Raw genomic sequence first — 21571 nt, 5'->3', positions numbered from 1 at the left:
TTTCTAGCTCATCTTTGTGGAGAAGGATGGAATCATATTGGGGATGCTTGTCTCAGAATCAATACCAGTAGAGAAAGCTATGATAATGCAAAACTTTATTGCTATAATCTTAGCGGAAACCTTGCTTCATTAACATCCTCAAAAGAAGTAGAATTTGTTCTGGATGAAATACAAAAATATACCCAGCAGGTAACAGCTATACTTATTTTTATTATGTAAATATGCTGATAATACTATAATTATTGGCAGTGAATAGCCATGTAAAATAAATATTAAATGAATTCTTTTTGTAATTTAAGGCATTACTTATACTAAATCTTGGAAGTAAAAGTGGAACTGATTTCAAAAGTGAACTGGTAGAGGACTCATTTAGTATGTGGATTTAGTAGTAAGGTTTTCTATATTACTCATCTCATATTTTGCACAGTAAACCAATGCATTATTTTATGAAGAACTCATATGACTAAATATACTGAAAAAACAGGGCATATAATGTAATAATTTTTTTGAAGTATTATTATTTTATAACTTGAAAAACTCATAATAAAAATACTAAACATTGGCTACATTTGTATATATGTATATTTTGTGCATGTGTATGTGTGCATTGTGAGTTAGTTTTTGAATTATGCTATTTTTCAAGATACTGACTTGCTTGAAATAATACACTAATGGTTAATAGGACTAAAATCAATATTTAAGGTGGAAGATAAATGAAAAATTGGAAACAGTCTCAATTTTCTAGAGAGTTTATGGAAAATATTTTCATACAAGATGGAATATGGTATCAAAATATCATTTTATAAGAAATTTCCAAGAAGAATTGACACTTTATTTTCTCTTCTTAGAATATTAACATATATTCAATTCCTAGGAATATTAATAAAAAAATTGGAAATAATTTATCAGATCTATTTTGAAATAACCTTACAGTTCATATACTTCTTGAAATGCTTTGAGGGCATTTTAAAAACTGAGGTCTAATTGATATATATTAGTTTCAGGTGTACAACATAATGATTCAATATTTGTGTATATTGTGAAAATGATCACCACAACAAATCTAGTTAATATCTATCACTATACATAGTTACAAAAATTTTTTTCTTGTGATGAGTTCTAAGATATACTCTCTCTAAAACTTTCAAATATGCAATACCGTATTATCAACTATAGTCAACCATGCTCTACATTACAACTCCATGATTTGTTTTATAACTAGCTGTTTGTACCTTTGGACCCCTTCACCCATTTTCCCCCCAACCCCAGCCCCTGCTTCTGGCAACCACCAGTTTCTTTGCTCTCTGTATCTATGAGCTTGTTGGTTTTTTAAGGTTCCACATATAAGTGAGATCATATGGTATTTGTCCTTCTCTGTCTGACTTATTTTACTTTAAAATAATTGACTAAATCCAATTTGTTTGAGACATACCAGCCTTATGGTTGAAGGATAAGATGTATAGGAAGGGTGTGTGTCATGGAGGAGAGATGTTTTGATTGATTGATTGATTGATTTTTCTTCTGACATTTTTTTCTTTATTTTTCAAAGGTAACATTTTAAAAATGCTTTAACTTATTAAGGAATACTCTCTCATACATTAAAAGAATCTCTTTGCAGTCCACCTCTTCTCAGATTGCACTTTGAGAGATAGGCATCCTTCAGTCATGTTTCCAAGTATTTACAGGCATAAGTGGAAACAAAATTATAGTTTTGTTTTTATGAGTATTCTTTTACCCAAATGGTACAGTGTAAATATTGTTCTTTAGTTTATTTTCCTCACTTAAAACATGTCTCTGGACACCTTTTCATTTCATTTTATTTATTTTAACTTTATTTTTATTGTTGACACTATTACAGATGTTCCCTATACCCCTCACCCCCTTTGCTTATCTCCACCCAGTACTCACCCTCCTTCCCCTCTGGCCATCACCTCACTATTGTCTGTGTCCATGGGTTATGCATATATGTTCTTTGGCTAATTTCTTCACCTTCTTTCATCCAGTCCCCCCCCTCGCCCCCCCTACACCTTGCTCCCAAAAGCTGTCAGTCTGTTCAGAAAAATGTAACAAGGTATATTTATAAAGTTTTATTTTTAGTCATATGGGTCATATAACATAAGATCTGTTAATATTCCTTAGAAACCAGAAGCTTCGTATCTTTAATTATAAAATTCAGAGACAATTCCCAGTGACCCTTTGGAAAGTAGTCCTGCTGAATATGTATCACCTCTGTAGACTTTATTAGTAGTAAATCCACATTCTTTGAGTTATAGCAAGTACTAGTATTTGGCATTAACTCTCTTGCTTTTTTCCTTGTTTATAAAATATATTTTTATTTCTTACACTATAATCTTGAAGTGTGCTATTTTAAAAGTGGCATATTTCAAGGGTACTTGTTTTAATTGTTCTTTTTTTCTTGCCTATTATTGTAAGGCATAAAGATTGGGCTATTTTTTTGGATGTGTGATGTACTTAGATTCATAGTTTGTGGACTAGCATTCCCTGCAAATGAAGAATGTTCTGTTTCATTAGAAAGCTGAGCTTTAGCAAAATTTTAAAGGTGGGAACTTCTGCAAGGTGACATTCCATTAAGCATATCTTTATAGAAAATGAATTATATCCTAAGTCATTGCAGTTGTATAAACTGGAGATAACCCTACCTTCGCAAATAAAGATCAACAAATTCATGCACTTTAAAGAGATATCCTGGGTCAGATGATCATTTACTTATCGGAAATGGCTAATGAAATGTTGTCGTGATTTATGGTGTGCTGTTGTGAATTTTCTCAATATAGTAATTTATCTTTCATTTTCAACTGCCTGTGCAGTTCATTTACTGGGTAATAGTTACTTTAAATGTTTTATCAACTGCTTCATTTTTCTGTTTTCTCTTCCTTGAAGATTCTTATCATGATGAGTTAGGGAGTAATACTTCATTTTAAATGACTTGTCTGTACTATGAGTAGTTCAGAAATATAGTCAGAGTAGCTGTAAAGGGAAGCACAATCATTAATCTGAAATATCTATGTTGGATTGACTCCTGCTGTTATTATCAAGAACTGTAAAAACGTTACAGCTTTTTTTGTTATAAAAATACCTTTTAGATTAATGTATGAAATATATGAGGATCACAAAGGCATAGTAGCATGTATATAATTAGAAACGTTATTTATTAAGTATTGTCTGTGTCTCAGAAATTGGATGGTGGAAAATAACTATCTCTGTTCTAATGAACTTTGTTTAGCAAAATTTATTGACTACCTACTGGGTGTACAGTACTCCACTAGGTTTTAAGAAATGTACTGTCATAGTGAATATACATATTTTAATTTTATTTAAGAAATATTTGTTGAGTGTTAACTATGTGAAGTTTATTAAATTTTATTATAAAGTGTATTTATATACTTGACAAATTTCCAGACCTATGGCCACCTTTATAAGCTATCTATGAACATTTGTGCAATGTATTTAAAATGTATACTGGATATATATCTCTTATATTTTGTTAAAGAATTAAATGGAGACACAGTCCATAATTTTAAAAAAAGGAAAATGCAGAGTTTTGAAACCACATAACATTATAATATAATTTTATTAGCTTCGTAACTTAGAAGAGAAATATATTATCTTCTAATTAAAGTAGAAGTGCTTACAAATGATGTTAAGAAATTAATAGAATGGGAGTTTTCAGTGCTCATTTCTCACAGAAACATGATTTAAATAACCATCTATATACAAAAATATACCTTTACAAGGGTATAGCTGGTCTACATATTTTCAAATGTAATTTTTAATGTCAATGTACTGTTTTCTAAGGAATATGACAGTATTTTACATCTAACTGTTTTTAATGTCCTCCTTGCTATCGTTTTCAGAAAGTAGCACCTTGGGTTGGCTTGCGCAAGATCAACATATCCTACTGGGGCTGGGAAGACATGTCTCCCTTTACAAACACAACACTGCAGTGGCTTCCCGGTGAGCCCAACGATTCTGGGTTCTGTGCATACCTAGAAAGGGCTGCAGTGGCGGGCTTAAAAGCGAACCCTTGTACGTCTATGGCAGATGGCCTTGTCTGTGAAAAACCTGTTGGTAAGTGGTCCAGTAGACTAGTATTTCTTTAAAACATGGTCCCAACCCTTTCTCCACCATCCCTTCCAGAGTGTGATGGTTTCTGGGCCTGGAGTAACTTTGGCCATCTTCTCATGATGCTGATCCCCATGTAGATTTGAAATTTATCCACATTCCTCACTTACTTCTAGTGACCTTAGCATTAACTTGTGAAAAGAATACATTTTATTGTCTGAAACAGTCTTTACTTTTTTGGTTGAAATAGTGAGATTTTGAACATATAGTTATAGTTGATTATAGTATATTAAGAATCTATTCTTAATGTGTTAATGTCTTTTACTTTTATAATAATAGCCTTTGGAAGAAAGATTTGTCTTTAAAATTAACAACTAATTTAGAACCACTTTAATCTTTCATATCTAGTATTTCAGTTGAAAGGTAAAAAGAGGCATTTTTGTTACATTTTGTGGAATGGATTTAATTAAATGAAGTAAGAAAAGAATATTAAATTATTTTCTCTTTTTAAAGATTGTATGTTTTGTTGCAGTAATTTATAACAAAATTTACAAGTTTAACCACATTTTTTCAGTTTTACTGAGATATAATTGACTTTTTAAACCATTTTCAGTGTAGAGTTTAGGGCCATTAAGTAGATCCCCCTGTTGGGCATCTATCAATACCATTCACTCCAGAACTTATCTTCCCAGACTGAAACTCTATACCTGTTAATCAGTAAGTCTTTAAACCGCTGTTCCCTGCCCCTGACAACCACCTTGTACTTACTGTCTTTATGAGTTTGACTACTCTAGGCACCTCATATGTGGAATCATAAGGGTTATGTCCCTTTGTGATGCTTATTGGCTCAAGCACAATGTCCTTAAAGCCCGTCCATGTTGTAGCATGTGTCAGAATTTCATGTCTTTTCAACCCATTGGATGTGTACACCACATTTTATTTACCTGTTCATCCACTGATGGATACTTGAGTTGCTTCTCCTATTGGCTATTGTAAATGATGATGCTGTGAATATAGGTGTACAAATATCTGTCTCAATTCCTGCTTTCCTGTCTTTAGCCAGAAGTGGAATTGCTACATCATATGGCAATTCTATGTTTAATTTTTGAGGAATTGTCATGCTGTTTTCCATAGATGCTGTACCATTTTACATTCCCAGCAGCAATGTACAAGGATTCTGAGTTGTCCACATTCTTGTCAACATTTAAAAAAAATAGTAGTCATTCTAATAGGTGTGATAAATACTATATTTTAGGTAGAGATTTTATAGTAAATTATTTTATTTTTATTGTTCATATAAGCAACATATTCACTGACAGGACATTTGCTTTGATAAGGTACATGGTATTTAGCTAATAGATAGAATAGTTAGGTCATGTGTTAGATTTATATTTATAGTTTTTAAGTTATACATCTTTATGTATCTTGTAAAGGATTAAACATTCCTAGAAATTATAAATTTCAAAATAAATTTAAGAAGTATTGACATATCTTCACTTTTAAAAAATTACTGCATTTATTGGGGTGACATTGGTTAATAAAATTAAGTTGGTTTCAAGTGTCCACGTCTATAATACATCATGTATATTTTGTATTGTATAGTTCATTTTTAACCTTATCATGCCATTTTTGCTTAAATTTTTATTCCTCACTTGGCTTAATGGAAATAGTCCCTGAACAGCAAACCCCATTCTCTTGTGCCAAAATACATTTACAAATGAAAGAATTATGTTTGTTGGTTTATTTCAGTTAGTCCAAATCAGAATGCAAGGCCGTGCAAGAAGCCGTGCTCCTTACGGACCTCGTGTTCCAACTGCACCAGCAACGGCATGGAGTGCATGTGGTGCAGCAGCACCAAGCGCTGCGTGGACTCCAACGCGTACATCATCTCCTTCCCGTACGGACAGTGTCTGGAGTGGCAGACCGCTACCTGCTCTCGTAAGTGCTTATGTACAGGGAGTGTTCATTCAACAGCGACTTCAGTCACTATCCTACGATGGGCAGAGGAATTAAACATTTGAGGAAGTTTTAAAAAATGAGAAAAAATGGTGTTACAGCTCATTTTAAAACTTTAGTGCTGTGACCTCCTGATTTATATTATAGTGTCATTTTGAATTCCACTTAGGTATCTGCCCCAACCTGTTAACATTTTGCGCATTTGTCATTCCCTGACTCTGAGTGCATGTTGCAAACAGCATAACATTTTCAAGGCCACAGATTGCTTTGCTGTGTTTCTTTAGTGTCCTTCAACCTAGGCCAGTTCCCATGAGTTCTCTGTCTTACATGCCTAGGGTATTTTTTAAAGAATCTGTACCAGTTGTTTTGTAAGTTTCACAATTTGGATTTGTCCAGTTGTTTCTTCATGATTAGATTCAAATTAGCCTTTTTTAATTATTAGATTCAAGGTAAGCATTTTGGGCAAGAATAGCATATCCGTGGTGGCACAGCTGCTACAAAGGCAGGCTTACAGTCTGGGTTGTCATCACAAAGTGAGTGGTGTCAGCAGGGTGGTTCTGGGCTGGCAGGAGGAGATCCTGGCCCCTTGTTGGAGTTGTGTTTCATAAGGACTGTAGGATGACGGTGCTTCTGGTTACTGGGTACAGCGTGGTTATGAGAATGGCTTTTCTTGTGAAGACAAATTGCATCAGGATATCACTGCCAAGGGAATTGCATAATACTACTGATGGCACTTGGTGGCCTTGTAGGAATTTGAGACAATGTGTGGCTACCTTTGTGGGAGAATTTAGAAGCTACTTGTCTCAGCTAGCTTCCTGCTCGCAACAGCTTCCTTCCTGGAAGCAGCCACGTGCCGGTTTCCTGGAAGTGCGGGCCATGACAAGGCCTATTCTGAAGTACCTTCTGGGCTTGCTTAGAGCCCCTTGGCTGCCTGGCATTCCTTCCATAGGAGCAGCCTCTGGCAGTGTGGCTGTGATGCAGTGTCACCGTCCCTGTAGCATCATGCATTGTCTACCCATTTAGTCTTCCTTCCATTACTTTAAACTCTCTTGGTTTTCCTCCAAGAGGAAGAGCCACTTCCCCAAAGAGCAGCTTCATAATTCTGAGGCCCCTGTTGGTGGTGAATCTACTGTTTTGAGGCCTGCGCTGGGGCCCAGTGGACCTCAGACCACATGGTCACCCAGTGATCAGTCTTTGTTGCTCAGATGAGTAACCTCATTCAGAGGTGGTTGTCTGCTTAAGACAGTGCAGGTGGAGACTCACTGGTTTTTCCAGGGAGGATGGACTTTACCCAGGGATCCAGCCAAACCCGTATTTGTTTCTTATTGGGCACCGCTGTGGCATGGAGATTGACCCTGTCGGCTAGCTCTCCCAGGCTGTGGCTCTTGGGTACATTTGTTGCTCCAGGCTTTTGGCATCAAGTGAGAGGTGCTCCTGGAATGGGCTTGGCTGGATATATTATAGGTTGAGCTCTCTGTTTCTGCTCTTTCTTCGAACTTTGGTAAGGAATGGTGATGTACAGGATCAAGTGTGTGGAAATGGGGTAGCTGCAGGCATAACATGGTCTCACTAGCACAGAAAGTATCTCATAACTAGGAGCCCGTTGCTGCGGGGGTTGAGTACCAGTGCTGGAGGCTGGTGGGGAGTTGAGACAGTGCCCAGCCCCTCTTGCCTCCATAGCCGTGTTTGTCTATAAACTTTAATGTTCAGTGAAAGAAGCCAAACACAAAGATTATATACTGTATGACTCCATTTATATAAAGTTCAGCCATACTGAAAGCTGCATTATATTGTTTAGGAATGATTATTCAGGTGGTAAAACTATAGAGTAAGGCAAAAAGTTATTCTTCTAAATGTCAGTGGGTACTGCTGGGAAAAGATTGGGGGTGCTGATTAGGAAAAGGGAACAAAGGAGGCAATGTTGCACTTCCAGGCTAGGTGCAGGTACAAAGCATTTATTTACAACTAGAGGCCTGTTGCACGAATTTGTGCATGGGTGGAGTCCGGCCGGCCCACCATGATGGGGGCCAAATCAGGGCCGGGCTGGAGGAGGGGAGGGGCTGCAAGTGGTTGGCTGGCCGGCCCCGCCCACAATTGGGCCAGTAGGTCAGCTGCAGTGGGCGTCATAATGACCAGTCGTTCTAGTCATTCCAGCATTCTGGTCGCTGGCTTTATTTATACACACACACACACACACACACACACACACACACACACACACACTAGAGGCCCAGTGCATAAAAATTTGTGCACTCGGGGGGGGGGGGTGTCCCTCAGCATGGCCTTTGTCCTCTCGCAGTCTGGGACCCGTTGGAGGATGACCACCTGCTGGCTTAGGCCTGCTCCCCGGGGATTAGGCCTAAGCTGGCAATCAGACATCCCTCTGGCAGCCCAGCAGCCCTCGGGGGATGTCCACTTGCCAGCGGGAAGCAGACCTAAGCTGCAGTCGGACATCCTTAGCACTGCTGAGGAGGCAGGACAGGCTCCCACCACCACCGCTGTACTGGCAGCCGTCAGCCTGGCTTGTGGATGAGCAGAGCTCCCCCATGTGGGAGCTCACTGACCACCAGAGGGCAGCTCCTGCATTGAGCATCTGCCCCCTGGTGGTCAATGTGTGTCATAGTGACCAGTCATTCCCAGTTGTTCTGCTATTAGGGTCAGTTTGCATATTACCCTTTTACTGTATAGGATAGAGGCCTGGTGCACAGGTGGGGGCCGGCTGGTTTGCCCTGAAGGGTGTCCCGGATCAGGTTGGGGGTCCCGCTTGGGTGCCTGGCCAGCCTGGGTGAGGGGCTGATGGCTGTTTTCAGGCTGGCCACGACCCCGGCAACCCAAGCTCCCAGCCTTTCCTTTTTTTCTGGGATTTATTTATCTTATATAATTGAAACTTTGTAGCCTTGAGCGTAGCCCAGGGCCGGCCAGGGCAGGCGGGAAGCTTGGCTTCCTCTATCGCTGGGAGCAACCCAAGCCTCCTGCTGCTCGAGCTCAGTGACCGCCGCCATCTTAGTTAGGTTAATTTGCATACTCACTCCTGATTGGCTGGTGGGGGCCTCTGGTGGGCGTGGCTGGTGGGCGTTGTTTGAGTGTAGTGGACTGTTAATTTGCATGTTTCTCTTTTATTATATAGGATATATATATTTACATATATTTATATATATGTATATATAATTTATTACTGTACTACATTATGTTGTATTATGATTTATGTACTTCTTTGTATGTGTTTTATGTATATTTTATAATTAAAAAGGCCAAAAGGTAGGGAAATGGTACCCAAGCTCTCATGCTGTTAAGAAGTTTCTAAAAATTATTTAGAATTAGATCTAAATTGTTTTCTCTGCTCACTAATCTTTCTTGTATTTCATTCCCTCTTATCTTTGCATCTTTTGGAGAACAGTTTAGTAATTCTTTCTAAATATACTTGTGGCTGGAAGCTTTTTGAATTTTGCATGTCTAAAGTCTATTTTCTATGTTCACTTGAATGAAATGACTGGAACTTGGAGTTCTGAATAATTCTTTCCTGAGAACTTCTAGCATTCGATGTGGATGAGATCCTCAGACCAACTTAATTTCATTTTCTTGTGGAACATTTTTTTCTTTACTTTGAGAGCTTTTAAATTGTTTTCTTTATGGCTGGCATTCAAAATTTTGCATTTCGTTTAAATTCAGTTTTCCAGGAGTTGATGTGGATTTTAAAATTGATTATCATTGTTTTTCCATCTGAAGAGTAGTTTCTTCACTTGTTAAAATGTTCTTTAATGTCTGAGATTATTTTTTCTTCTATTTAATATATCCACAAGAGTAAATAGTTGTGATCCCCCCCCCCCCAAAAAAGAGTAAATAGTTGTTAGAATTTCTAGTTATTTCAATATTTTTAAATTTACTTTTACTTTCAATTTTTTTGCTTAGGTTTTGCTCCATAGTGTTAAGCCCAGATTTCAGGATCCCCAATAGACCATCAGGGAGCCAGCTGAGTCTGATACGAAAGCAGATAGAGTCTTTATTCAGGCTAGCTCGAGCTCCCCGCCCCCCCCCCCCCCTCACCGACACAGCGGCTGGGGTCAGAGAGAGAGCTAGCTCTGTGGGAAGAGGGGTTTTATAGGGGGGTGGAGTAAGGGGAGGAGAGAGAGGACTGTGGCCCCTGCCGATTGGCCAGGTGCAAGTCGGGGTCTTGTTACACAGGATGTGGTTGTGTCTATGGCGCGCACTTCCCTTGATTGTCATTGGTTAGATTAAAGAGCAGAGGCTTGGGCTTCCGGGAAGAAGCTCCTTGCCAAGCACATGGCTGATGGCTGCTGCCTAAATATGGAGGATCCAGGGTAAGGTGGAGGGCGTAGCCCTTTCCCTCTCACATAGCATTTTAAATCATATGCCCTGTGCATTCTTGTGGGGAAGTGGGACATTGTACTTATCTCATTTGAGGTTTTCTAGTAATTGGAACTTGAAGGAAACGTCTCTTTGCAAATGAGAAACAAATATAGATTTTGCAGTATTCTTCAGTATTTTCCAGTTATGATATTATGATAGGAATGCTAAAAATTCAGAAATTGAAGAAAAGAAATATATTTTAAGACAAATTTTGCCTAATGGTTTTTAAGAAAACTTTGCTAATAACTGGAATTATAAATAATTAATATACTTTAAGTAGTTGGATATTCTATTTGTGAAAATGAAATGCAATGGGATTATTGAAAGCAATAATAGAAGATTTAATTCTTAATATATAAAAGTTCAAATAAAAATGTAATTAAATGGATATGGTGAAAATGGAATAATAAACAGAATATGGTATACATCTCACAAATCTATATTTCTTTCACTATTTTACAGGTTTATGTATATGCTCAATTTATACTTTTTATTCTTGGCAGTTAGGGAAGGTAATCTTTTGTTTAAATCAATTCTCTCTTTCATGAATTGTGCCTTTGGTGTCATAACTAAAACAGCATCAAACCCAAGTTCATCTGGATTTTCTTACATGTAGTTTTGCTTATGTCACCCAGCTGTTCTTCCATGCTGTCTGCTTTATCCATGAGAGCTCATAGCCTATTCATCATAGTTGTTTTAAATTCCTGTTCTGGTAATTCCAACATTCCTGTTATGCCTGGTCTGATGCTTGTTCAGACTCTTGAATCTCTCTCTTTGTTTTTTTGCTTTTTGATATACCTTGTAATTTTTCTTGATAGCCAGATTTTATATAAGAGTAAAAGAAACGGCTATAAATTGGCCTTCAGTTATGTAGTGGTGAGGAATGGGCGAAGAAAAGTATGTTATGGTTCGATGATTAGGTCTCCGTCTTTTCGCGAGCCTGTGCCCCATACTGTGAATTTCACTAGTGCTTCTCAGTTTCCCCCCTCTCTTAGGTGGTAAAGGATGGCTGGAGGGAGCCGGAGGTTGTGTATTTCTCTTTCCCCGCCCATGTTAGAGTTGGATATCTCCCTTTAATCAAGTTAGGTAGATTCTCCTAAAACCCTAGCTGTTCGGGCTCTGTTAAATCCTTTCTCTGGGCTTTGTTAAGAAGAACAGACTGCTCTGGCATATTTTAAAGTGGTTCCCTTTCCTCTCTTCCTGCTGGGAGCACCAGGGGCTTTTTCTTATATTTACTTTGAGGACCTGGAGATAAAGCTTCTGGAGATAAAGCTCATAGCAGTGTGGGCTTCCTCCAATCACTGGGTGCCCTGGAGAGTTTAACTCTCAGAGTTGTCCACAGTCAGCTTCCAGCAGTTCCTCAGTCACAGGTCAGGTTTTCTGACTCTGACCCTGAGTCCTGCAGAGGTTACTTAGGTAAATTGTGATGTTCTCCATCCACCTGTCTGCCTCTCCAATTTCGGGGATAGTGGTTTACCATATGACGTCACAACTCTGATGGATATAAGAAGAATTGCTGATTTTCCAGTTTGTGCTACTTTTTACTTTTTGTTAGGATGAATGGTGACTTCTAACTCATTATTTGCTGGACTGGAAACCGGAAATTGTCAGTAATCATTTGATGACATAAATTCTTGCAGATTAATTTTTCAAATTCTTATATATTTAAAAAAAATTAAGTACTTTACAATTTAATCTTTCAAAAAGCCAAAAATAAAAATGATTGCTCTGATTACTTGTAGATCATACATAGTCTTTGTATCATCCATAATTTATGAAGCTTTTCTATTATTGTTTTCTGTAAGAAAAAGAAAAACCAATAGAGTCTGTCAGTTTTTGAGTCAGCATTGAAGGCTAAAGAATGAATTTCCTACAGGGTTAACATTAGTCACTTGTGTTTAATGACTCAAAGAATATTCTTTCTTTTATAATTTATTATTAAATAAATATAGGAGTTGGTACTCATTTTCCACCTTTTTGCTTCCAATCTCTGAAATGCTTAGCATGCAACAAATTCCTAACAACAAATCATACTGTAATTGATGAAATTTTAAATCTAATATTCTATTATTCCTGCATGGTCCTCTATATTGAATTCTCAATGTTCAGTTTTGTCATTGTTTACAGAAATCTTACTGGGTACATTTTGTACCCCATAATATTAAAATACCAAGTGGCAATTAAGTTATTATTACCACAAAGTGAATCTGAATCTGCCAGAAATCTATTAGAAGAAATTTTTCTTGGTACCTTGTCCCTGTGTCACCATCTTCTGTGGATACACAATTCCCAAGACAAAGTGTGCCTGTTCTAGCAAAGTATCAGTACTCAAAGAGCACCTCAGTCCAATATAGGCTACTCTGATTATGAATTAAAATTTTTAAATATTACATAGGAACTATTACGTGATGGCAGACTACAACAGGTTCATCCTTGGAAAAGGCATCCCAGTATTGATAGGCTTTCTACCCTGAAAGTCAGAGACAGCCTGTCTGCTGGTTGCCTGACAGAGGCAGAGTATCCAAGTTCCATGTTCCCATCCAGATGGCTCTTTGGATGGAGACTGAATTTTACTCATCACAGGACAGCCAAATACTAGCATCTTGGACCCCTGGATAGAGCATCGTCCATACGAGACAGTCCTAATGTGGCTCAGCCATCACAGGGATGGGCAGGCATCACAACACTGACCATTCCCCAGCAGATTGCAGATTTTCCTCGAAGGCCTTCACTAGGCACAACAGTAGTGAACGTGGCTGTACATCACAGACAAAAGAAGTGTGGGCTGTAGGCTCCTCATAAGCTCCCCGAAGGCCCTAATCCTGGCAAAGCTCAGGAGACTTTAAGTTCTGACTTCATTTTTCTCCATGTCATAGTCACCACCATTTCTAACCCTCATGTCAGTCCATTTATGTCCTCATGGTTCATGATGAATGTTTTCTCTGCTTTAAGTAGTTGCTTTCTTAGGCATTATTACCAAAATGTTTAAACTACAGCTGACCTTTTACAGTCTTTTTTCTCAGATCTTATTTATTTCTTCATTAGCTTACAGTTCTACTTGAGTATAAAGTCATGTAACGTGTTTGTTAATGTTCCTGTCACACAGCTCAGAATTGTTCTGGATTGAGAACCTGTGGACAGTGCCTGGAACAGCCTGGGTGTGGCTGGTGCAATGATCCTAGTAACACAGGAAGAGGACACTGCATTGAAGGATCTTTGCGAGGACCCATGAAGCTCGTGGGAACGCACAGCAATGAGATGGTTCTTGACTCCAGCCTTTGTCCAAAAGAAAAGAACTATGAGTGGTCCTTTATCCAGTGTCCAGGTAAGAAACGTGTGATTGTAACAATTGCAGTTTTTCAGACAATTCGGTTTTTCCATCAAAGTGTTTTTTCAATTTCAAAACCAAGGATATTTTTTTTCTTTCTTGTAATAAAGATTTAGAAAAAGAATAATAAGATGAGGCTCAAAATTCAGAGATAAAAAATATTTTTCCCTATATCCACTTGGTTGTATTGATGGTATTCTGTTTGGAATTGTTAAATAGGCTAACCAGATGCATTGCAAATAATTATTAGATTTGGTTTCATATCAGTTTTTAAGAGGAAATAATATTGGCTTATGCCTGTTTTTTATCCTAGTATTATATCTTAGAATTCAAAGGTAACTCCTAGGATTCAGTCAAACTTCATGGTAAGAATAGGAATTTTTCTCTCTAAAACCTATGACGGAGTCACCTGGCCTCATTTTGAAAGTTGCCTTTGGTATTCACTACCATTCATTTGTGAAGGTCAATAATTACTAGATTTTAGGATTTGTTTGTGTTTGTTTTTTAGTCCATATTTTTGTTGAGTGCCTACTATGTGCTAAGGAATATTTTAGATGCTAGAGATACAACAAATAACAAATAAGTTTAAAATCATTCATGGAGTCTGTATTCATGGAGCTTGTATTCTCATTGAAGTTACGCAGACACATATGACGTTAGATGGTGATAGGTGCTATTAAATAAAGAAGACCAGGAAGGGTGAATATGGCTAGCCATTTAAAATAGGGTGGTGAGAAAAGATCTTCCTGAGAGGGGATTTGTAATAAACACCTCAAGTAGAGGAGGGAGAGAATACTAGGAGTATTCGGGAAAGAGTGGTCTAGAAGAGGAATCAACCTGACACAAGGACCAGATAAGATAGTTATTAGTGACTGTGGTGGTTTTAACTATATCCACAAACTCTGACACTCCTAATATAACACAGAAATCCACAGCTAATAAGCCAAGAAATTAGATAAAATAAAATAATATTTAATGCAAGAGAAGGCAGAACAAGAGAAAAAATGAAATATAGAAGAGATGGGACAAATAGTTAACTAATAGCAAAACAACAGTTTTAAGCTCAGTCATTTCAATAGTTATGCTAAATGTAAATAACCTAATCACCTCAATAAAAGGGCTGATGTTTTCATATCAGCTAAAAAAGCAAGACACAACTATAGGCTGCCTATAAGAAATCCATTTAAAATATAAAGACACACTTATATAAAGTAAAAGAATGGAAACAGTTATACTACGAGAACATAAATCAAGAGAAAGGTGAATTGGCTATACGAATATCAGACAAATAGTTTCCAGAGCAAAAAAGTGTCCCTTTATAAAGATAAATGGGTAAATTAATAAAAAAGACATAAGATTTCTAAACATTTTCACCAATTAACAGACTTTCAAAACAGGTGAAGATTTAGTGGTGGATGATCAAGAATCCTCTTTTAATCTCCAGAGACATTATAGGTTACCACTTCCTACTTGGATTTGTGTGGCTGGTACTATACCTTTTATTTGTTTTTCTCTTACCCCTGTATTTTTTTTTGGGGGGGCGGGAGGGGGTTTCTATTAATTTTCTATTGCAGCATTAAAAATTACCATAAACTTAGAGGCTTAAACAATACCCGTTTATAGTTCACAGTTCTGTATGTCTGAAGTTGGGGCCTGGCCTGGCTGGCTTCTCTGCTCCAAGTCTCAAGGGCTGAAACCAGGGTGTCGGGCAGGCCGAGTTTTGTTTGGAAGATCTGGAGAAGAATCTGCTGCTTCCAGGGTCATCCATAGTGTTGGTGGAATTCAGTTCCTTGTGGTTTTAGGACTGAGGTGCCTGTTTTCCAGTTGGCTGTCAGCCAGTGACCACTCAGATTCTAAGGAATGCTTACATTCTCTCACACATGGCATCCGCCCCTCTTTCATTGCCAACTTGCAATGTAGAGTCTCAAAAACTCAAATGGATCTCTCACACTTTTAATCTCTTTCTTCAAGTGGAGTCCAGTTCCTTATAAGGCTTCACCTGATTGGGCCATCCAGGATGATCTCCCTTTTAAAAACTCAACTGGGCATGTAACATACCTAATCATAGAGTGACCATCCCATCACATGCACAGGTCCCTGCCACACTCAAGAGGGCACCATCATGTTTGATTAAATAACTGGGTACTGTAACCTAGCTTCATTGACACATAAGAGTATCGCATCATACACTTATCCATTTAAAGTCTATAACTCAGTGGTTTTTATTATATTCACGGAATTATGCAACTATCACTACAATAAATTTAAAAAGAGGGAAGGCAGGGGAGGGTGGGTGGGAAGCGATCAACCAATGAACTTGTATGCTTATATGCATAACCCTTGGACACAGACAATGGAGTGGTGAGGGCCTGGGAGGGGAGAGAGGTAGGAAGTGGGCTGAAGAGGTTAAATGGGGGGAAAAGGAGAATCTATGTAATACTTTCAACAATAAAGATTTAAAACAACAACAACATTTTTGCCATTCCCCAGTAGAAACCTGATACTAACAGTCACTGCATGATGAACCTCCTCTTATTCTTGTGAGCTGTGGGCAACCACTAATCTTTGTATCTCTATAGATTTGCCTATTCTGGATATTTTATGTAAATTGAATCATACAATTGTTGTCTTTTGGGACTGGCTTCTTTTCCTATGCATAATATTTTCAAGTTTTATTCATGTAACAGCATGTCTCAGTACTTCACTTTTTTACCAAATAATATTCCATTATAAGAGTCTACCACACTTTATCTGTTCATCCCTTCATGGACATTAGGGTATTTCCATTTTTGGCTTTTTGAGTAATGCTTCTATGAAGACATATTTTTATTACTTTGGGAATGGAATATCTGGGTCAAATGGAAACCATGTTTAACCTTTTGAGGAACTGTCTGTTTCAAAGTAGCTGCATTGTTTTATATTCCCAACAGCATGAACAAAGGTTCCAGTTACTCCACATCTTTGCCAAACACTGGTTACTCACATGTTTTGATTATAGTCATCCTGGCGGGTGTGAAGTGTTATCTCATTGTGGTTTTGATTTGCAATTTCTTGTTGGCTAGTGATGCTGAACATTTTTTAATGTATTTTTGGCCATTTGTATGTCTTTGGAGAAATGTCTATCAGATTCTTTGCCCATTGTTAAATTCGGGTATCTGTCTTTTTATTATTAAACTGTAAGAGTTCTTTATATATTCTGAATACAAGTCCTGTATCAAAAATTGATTTGCAAATATTTCCTCTTATTCTGTAGGTTATCTTCCCTTTTTTTTTTCCTTTGTATTGAATTTATTAGGGTGACACTGGTTAATAAAATCATACAGGTTTCAGGTGCACAGTTCTACAGCAGATCATCTGTACACTGTATTGTGTGTTCACCAGCCCAAATCAAGTCTCCGTCATCACTATTTATCCCCCCCAATACCCTTCTCCATCTCTTCTCACTCTCCTCCCACCGGCATTCACCACACTGCTGTCCGTGTACCTGAGCTTTCTTCTCTTTTGCTCACTTCCTGCCCACTCCCCACCCAACACAGCTATCAGCTTGTTCTCTATCTAGGAGGCTGTTTCTGTTTTGCTTGGTTGTTAATTTTGTTCATTAGATTCCACATTTGAGTGAAATCATATTGTACTTGTCTTTTCTGACTGGCTTATTTCACTTAGCACAATGCTCTCCAGGCCTATCCATGCTGTTGCAAAGGCTAAGATTTCCTTCTTTTTTATGGCAGAATGGTATTCCGTTGTGTAAATTTACCACAGCTTTTTTATCCACTCCCCTACTGATGGGCACTTGGGCTGCTTCTAATTCTTGGCTGTTATAAATAATGTTGCATTAATTCTTTTGAAGGAGTGTTTTGGGTTTCTTCAGATAAATTCCCAGAAGTGGAGTTGCTGGGTCATAAGGCAGTTCCATTTTTAACTTTTGGAGGTAACTCCATTCTGCTCTCCATAGTGGCTGTACCAATCTGCATTCCCACCAGTAGTTCCCTTTTCTCCATAGCCTGTCTTTTCACTTAAAAAAATTTTTTTTTATTCATTTCAGAAAGTTGGAGAGGGAGAGAGAAATAGAAACATCGATGATGAGAGAGACTCATTGATTGGCTGCCTTCTGCACGCCCCCTACTGGTGATTGAGCCTGGAACCCAGGCACATGCCCTTGACTGGAATCGAACCTGGGACCCTTCAGTCCACAGGCCACCTCTCTATTCACTGAGCCACACTGTCTAGGGCGGTTTTCACTTTTTTGATAGTGTACTTTGAATCACAAAAGTTTTTGATTTTGATGATATCCTATCTATTTTTTTATTGTTTCTTGTGCTGTTGGTGATACTCCTTTGAAACCATCCTATATAATAAAAGTGTAATATGAAAATCGACCGAATGGCGGAATGACTAGTGGGCGGGGGGCGGGACTGGTGAGCAGGCGGCGCCAGGCCAGCCAAGGGGCATGAAAATGGGCAGAGGGAGGGAATGGCGATGGGGCGGGGGGTGGCGACCAGCAGTGGCGCAGGGGTGTTTGGGGGGGCTGGCACTGTTCCCTGATCGGTCTGTCCTTTCGCCTCCTGCAGAGGGTGGCCGGGCGGCAGTGGTGGGGTGATAGGGGTGATGTTGTTCCCTGACCCCCTGTCCAGTCACCTCCCACAGAGGGAGGCTGGGTGGCAGCAGCGGCAGGGTGATGGGGACGGTTCCATCCCCTGATCGGCCGGCCTGGTCACCTCCCACAGAAGGAGGCCAGACTGCAGCTTAGGCCTGCTCCCCGTGCACGAAAATTCATGCACTGGGCCTCTAGTGCATAATATAAGATTCCAAAGATTTATGCCTATATTTTCTTTTAAGAGTTTAATAGTTTTAGCTCTTGCATTTAGGTCTCTGACCAGTTTCGAGTTACTTTTTTTTAAAAAAAGACTACCATGTTTTTATTTTATTTTATTGATCTTAAAGAAGGGAGGGAGAAAGGAAAGAAGGAGAGGGAGAGAGGGAGAGAGGGAGAGGGGGAGAGAGAGAGAGAGAGAAAGAGAGAGAGGAGAGAGAGAGAGAGAAGAAGGGGCAGGGGAAGGGGAAGGCGAAGGGGAAGAGAGAAACAGAGATTGGTTGCCTCTCCCACTCACCCAACCAAACTGGGGATTGAACCTGCAACCTGGGTGTGTGCCCTGACCGGGAATTGAACCATCACCACCTTTTGGTGTATGGGATGGCACTCCAACTAATTGAGCCATGCTAGCTAGGGTCAAGTTACTTCTTACATGTGTTGTGAGAAAGGAACTTAATTCTTTTGTCAGAGTATCTAGGTATCCCAGCACCATTTGTTGAAAAGACTATTCTTTCCCTATTGAATTTATTTTTCATTTTGCATATTTTAGTTTTCTTCTTTAGAAATTGTATCTTAGTCATTTTATATTTTCCATTTCTCTCTTTCTCTGTATTCTTGAGTATATGGATAACTCTTTTAATAATTGTTTTAAAAATCCTCTGCTCATTCCATCCCTGTGCTATTTCTTTGTCTGTTTCTATTGGTGTGTGTGTGTGTGTGTGTGTGTGTGTGTTTATTTACTGAATATGGATCAAAATTTCCAGCTCTGTTATTTTGTTTGTTATCCCGGACGTTGTGATGTTTGCAGTTTATTATTAAATTTGTTTTATTTGCTTTGGTGCTGAACTTTTTTCTGGCATGCAGGTATATTACATGGGATCTGTTTGATCACTTTGAAAATTGTTATGGTTTGTTAGGACTTGTGCACAGCAGCCCTAAGTCCAGTGGGAATTCGTCTCCACTACGACAGTGCCTCTTTGTGGTCTCTGTTCAGTGCTCTTTGCATGATGAGGCCTCTCTACCCTGACTAGTGGGAATGCAAACTGTTCCTCGTCTTATGGGAGTTGTTTTCTGGTCGTTCCTTCTCCAGCTTCATGGAGTTTCGCATTCTGCTCAGTTATTTGGTCAGAGATTCAGTCCCCCCTGCAGACTGCTGTGTACATCTCTCTCCGGTAGCATTTTGGTCCACAAATTCTGGCCACCATGGCCTCTCTGAACTTCGATCTGTGTTTCCTCAACTAAATGAGATCTCTGGCTTTCCCTCCCTGAGCTGCACACTCTACTCTGCTTCCAGGTAGCAAGCAGGACAGTCACATTTGTTTCCCTTTTCTCAGGCATGCCATTCCTGGGCTGCCTGTGAGATTTGCAAGTAGTTGCTTCATACGTTTTCTTGTTTACCATGAGAGGTCAATTACATGAGCGATTAATCCTACATGGGCAGAAGGGGGAGCTCTTCTATCAGTGTGTTGTTGTTTTTTTACAATTAATCCCTTGTAAACAGCAGTAGGTCTTGATTATTTTTGTTTTGTTTTTTTGAAAATCTAGTTTGACAGTCTCTGTCCTTTATCAGAGTGTTAGTCAATTAAGATTTAATATAATATTGGTATTATTGAGTTTAATTCATACCATTAAGGTATTGATTTAAAAATTTTTCTTTATTTTTCTCTCGTTTGTTCTTCCTCTTGCCTTTTTTTAGATGAATTGAGTGTTTTTTTAAGTCCACTTTTTATCACTTTCATTGGATTTTTAGCTATACCTCTTTTGTGTTTTTTTTAGTGACTGCTGTAGTGATTGTAATAGTCACCTTTATCTTATCACAGTCTACCTTGAATCAGTATTATACTACTTCATGTATAAGGTAAGAATATTACAATAGTGTAATTCCGTTTGCTTTTTTCCTGTCCTTTGTGTAATTATTGACATATATTTTACTTCTACATATTAACCATAAAATACATTATTATTTTTGTTTTAAACAGTTTTCTTATAAAGAAATGATAGAAGTCTTTTTATTTACTTGACAATTTCCTGTGATCTTCATTTTTTTAATAGAGATCGAAATTTCCTTTTGCTATAATATTTCTTTAGCTTGATGAACTTTAGCTTAAATACTGTGTTTTTCAATTGTGGCATCAGATTATAATAGCTTTCATAGATATGAAAAATGTTTTTATTGTGTATATATGTCTTCATATATGAAGGATATTTTTTACTGGAAATAGCATCCCAAGTTGACAGGTATATTTTTTCAGTGCTTTGATGATGTAATTTCCTTTTCTTCCAGCTTCCTCCATTTCTCTTAAGAATTTCTCTATCAGTTTGTCGTTTATCTTTTAACATCAATATATCTTTTTCCTCCCTTTGACATTTTTAAGGAGTTTTTTATTTTTTTCTTAGTTTTTGGATGCCAGTAATTTCAATATGATGTACCTAACTGTCAGTTTTATTTTTTATTGAGATTGGGAATTGTGTGTGGCTTCATGTTTTTCATCATTTTTGTAACTTTTCTGCCACTCACTCATTAGATGTTGCATTTGTCCCATTGTGTCACCTGGTTCTCCATTTCTAGGAGGTCACTAATGTGAGGCTTTTTCACTAAGTCCCTAGTTTTTTTTACTGACTTCCCTATATTTTATTTCCTGGAAGCTCCTTTGCTCTATATTTCAACTCACTAATTCTTTTTTCAGATGTTTCCAGTTTCCTCTTAAATTTGTTTTAGTTCTTTATTGCTATTAACATAGCACCCAAACGCACTGTTAAAGCAGTTTTATTCATGATTCTATACCAGGGGTGGGCAAACTTTTTGACTCGAGGGCCACAATGGGTTCTTAAACTGGACCGGAGGGCCGGAACAAAAGCATGGATGGAGTGTTTGTGTGAACTAATATAAATTCAAAGTAAACATCATTACATAAAAGGGTAGGGTCTTTTTTTTTTTTTTTTTAGTTTTATTCATTTCAAACGGGCTGGATCCGGCCCGCGGGCCGTAGTTTGCCCACGGCTGTTCTATACCATCTATTTTTGCT

The 21571-nt window shown here is 38.2% G+C and overlaps 1 protein-coding gene across 7 annotated transcripts in view; it reads left to right on the top strand.

The window, feature by feature from the left end:
* Window positions 1-21571, top strand: part of ATRNL1 (attractin like 1) — a 453022-nt gene that overhangs the window by 94833 nt on the left and 336618 nt on the right. For all 7 annotated transcript variants that reach the window (XR_004972105.1, XR_004972106.1, XR_004972107.1 and 4 more), the window contains 4 exons: window positions 8-189; window positions 3876-4089; window positions 5833-6021; window positions 13514-13732. Coding sequence is in view for 4 of the 7 variants with exons in the window: in XM_036335871.1 (XP_036191764.1) it covers window positions 8-189; window positions 3876-4089; window positions 5833-6021; window positions 13514-13732 (804 nt within the window). In the remaining 3 variants the exon portion in view is untranslated. The remainder of the gene's footprint in view (window positions 1-7; window positions 190-3875; window positions 4090-5832; window positions 6022-13513; window positions 13733-21571) is intronic.

Source organism: Myotis myotis, unplaced genomic scaffold (assembly GCF_014108235.1).
Source record: "Myotis myotis isolate mMyoMyo1 unplaced genomic scaffold, mMyoMyo1.p scaffold_m19_p_15, whole genome shotgun sequence".
Taxonomy (NCBI): Eukaryota; Metazoa; Chordata; class Mammalia; order Chiroptera; family Vespertilionidae; genus Myotis; species Myotis myotis.
This window is presented reverse-complemented; position numbering and strand designations above follow the sequence as displayed.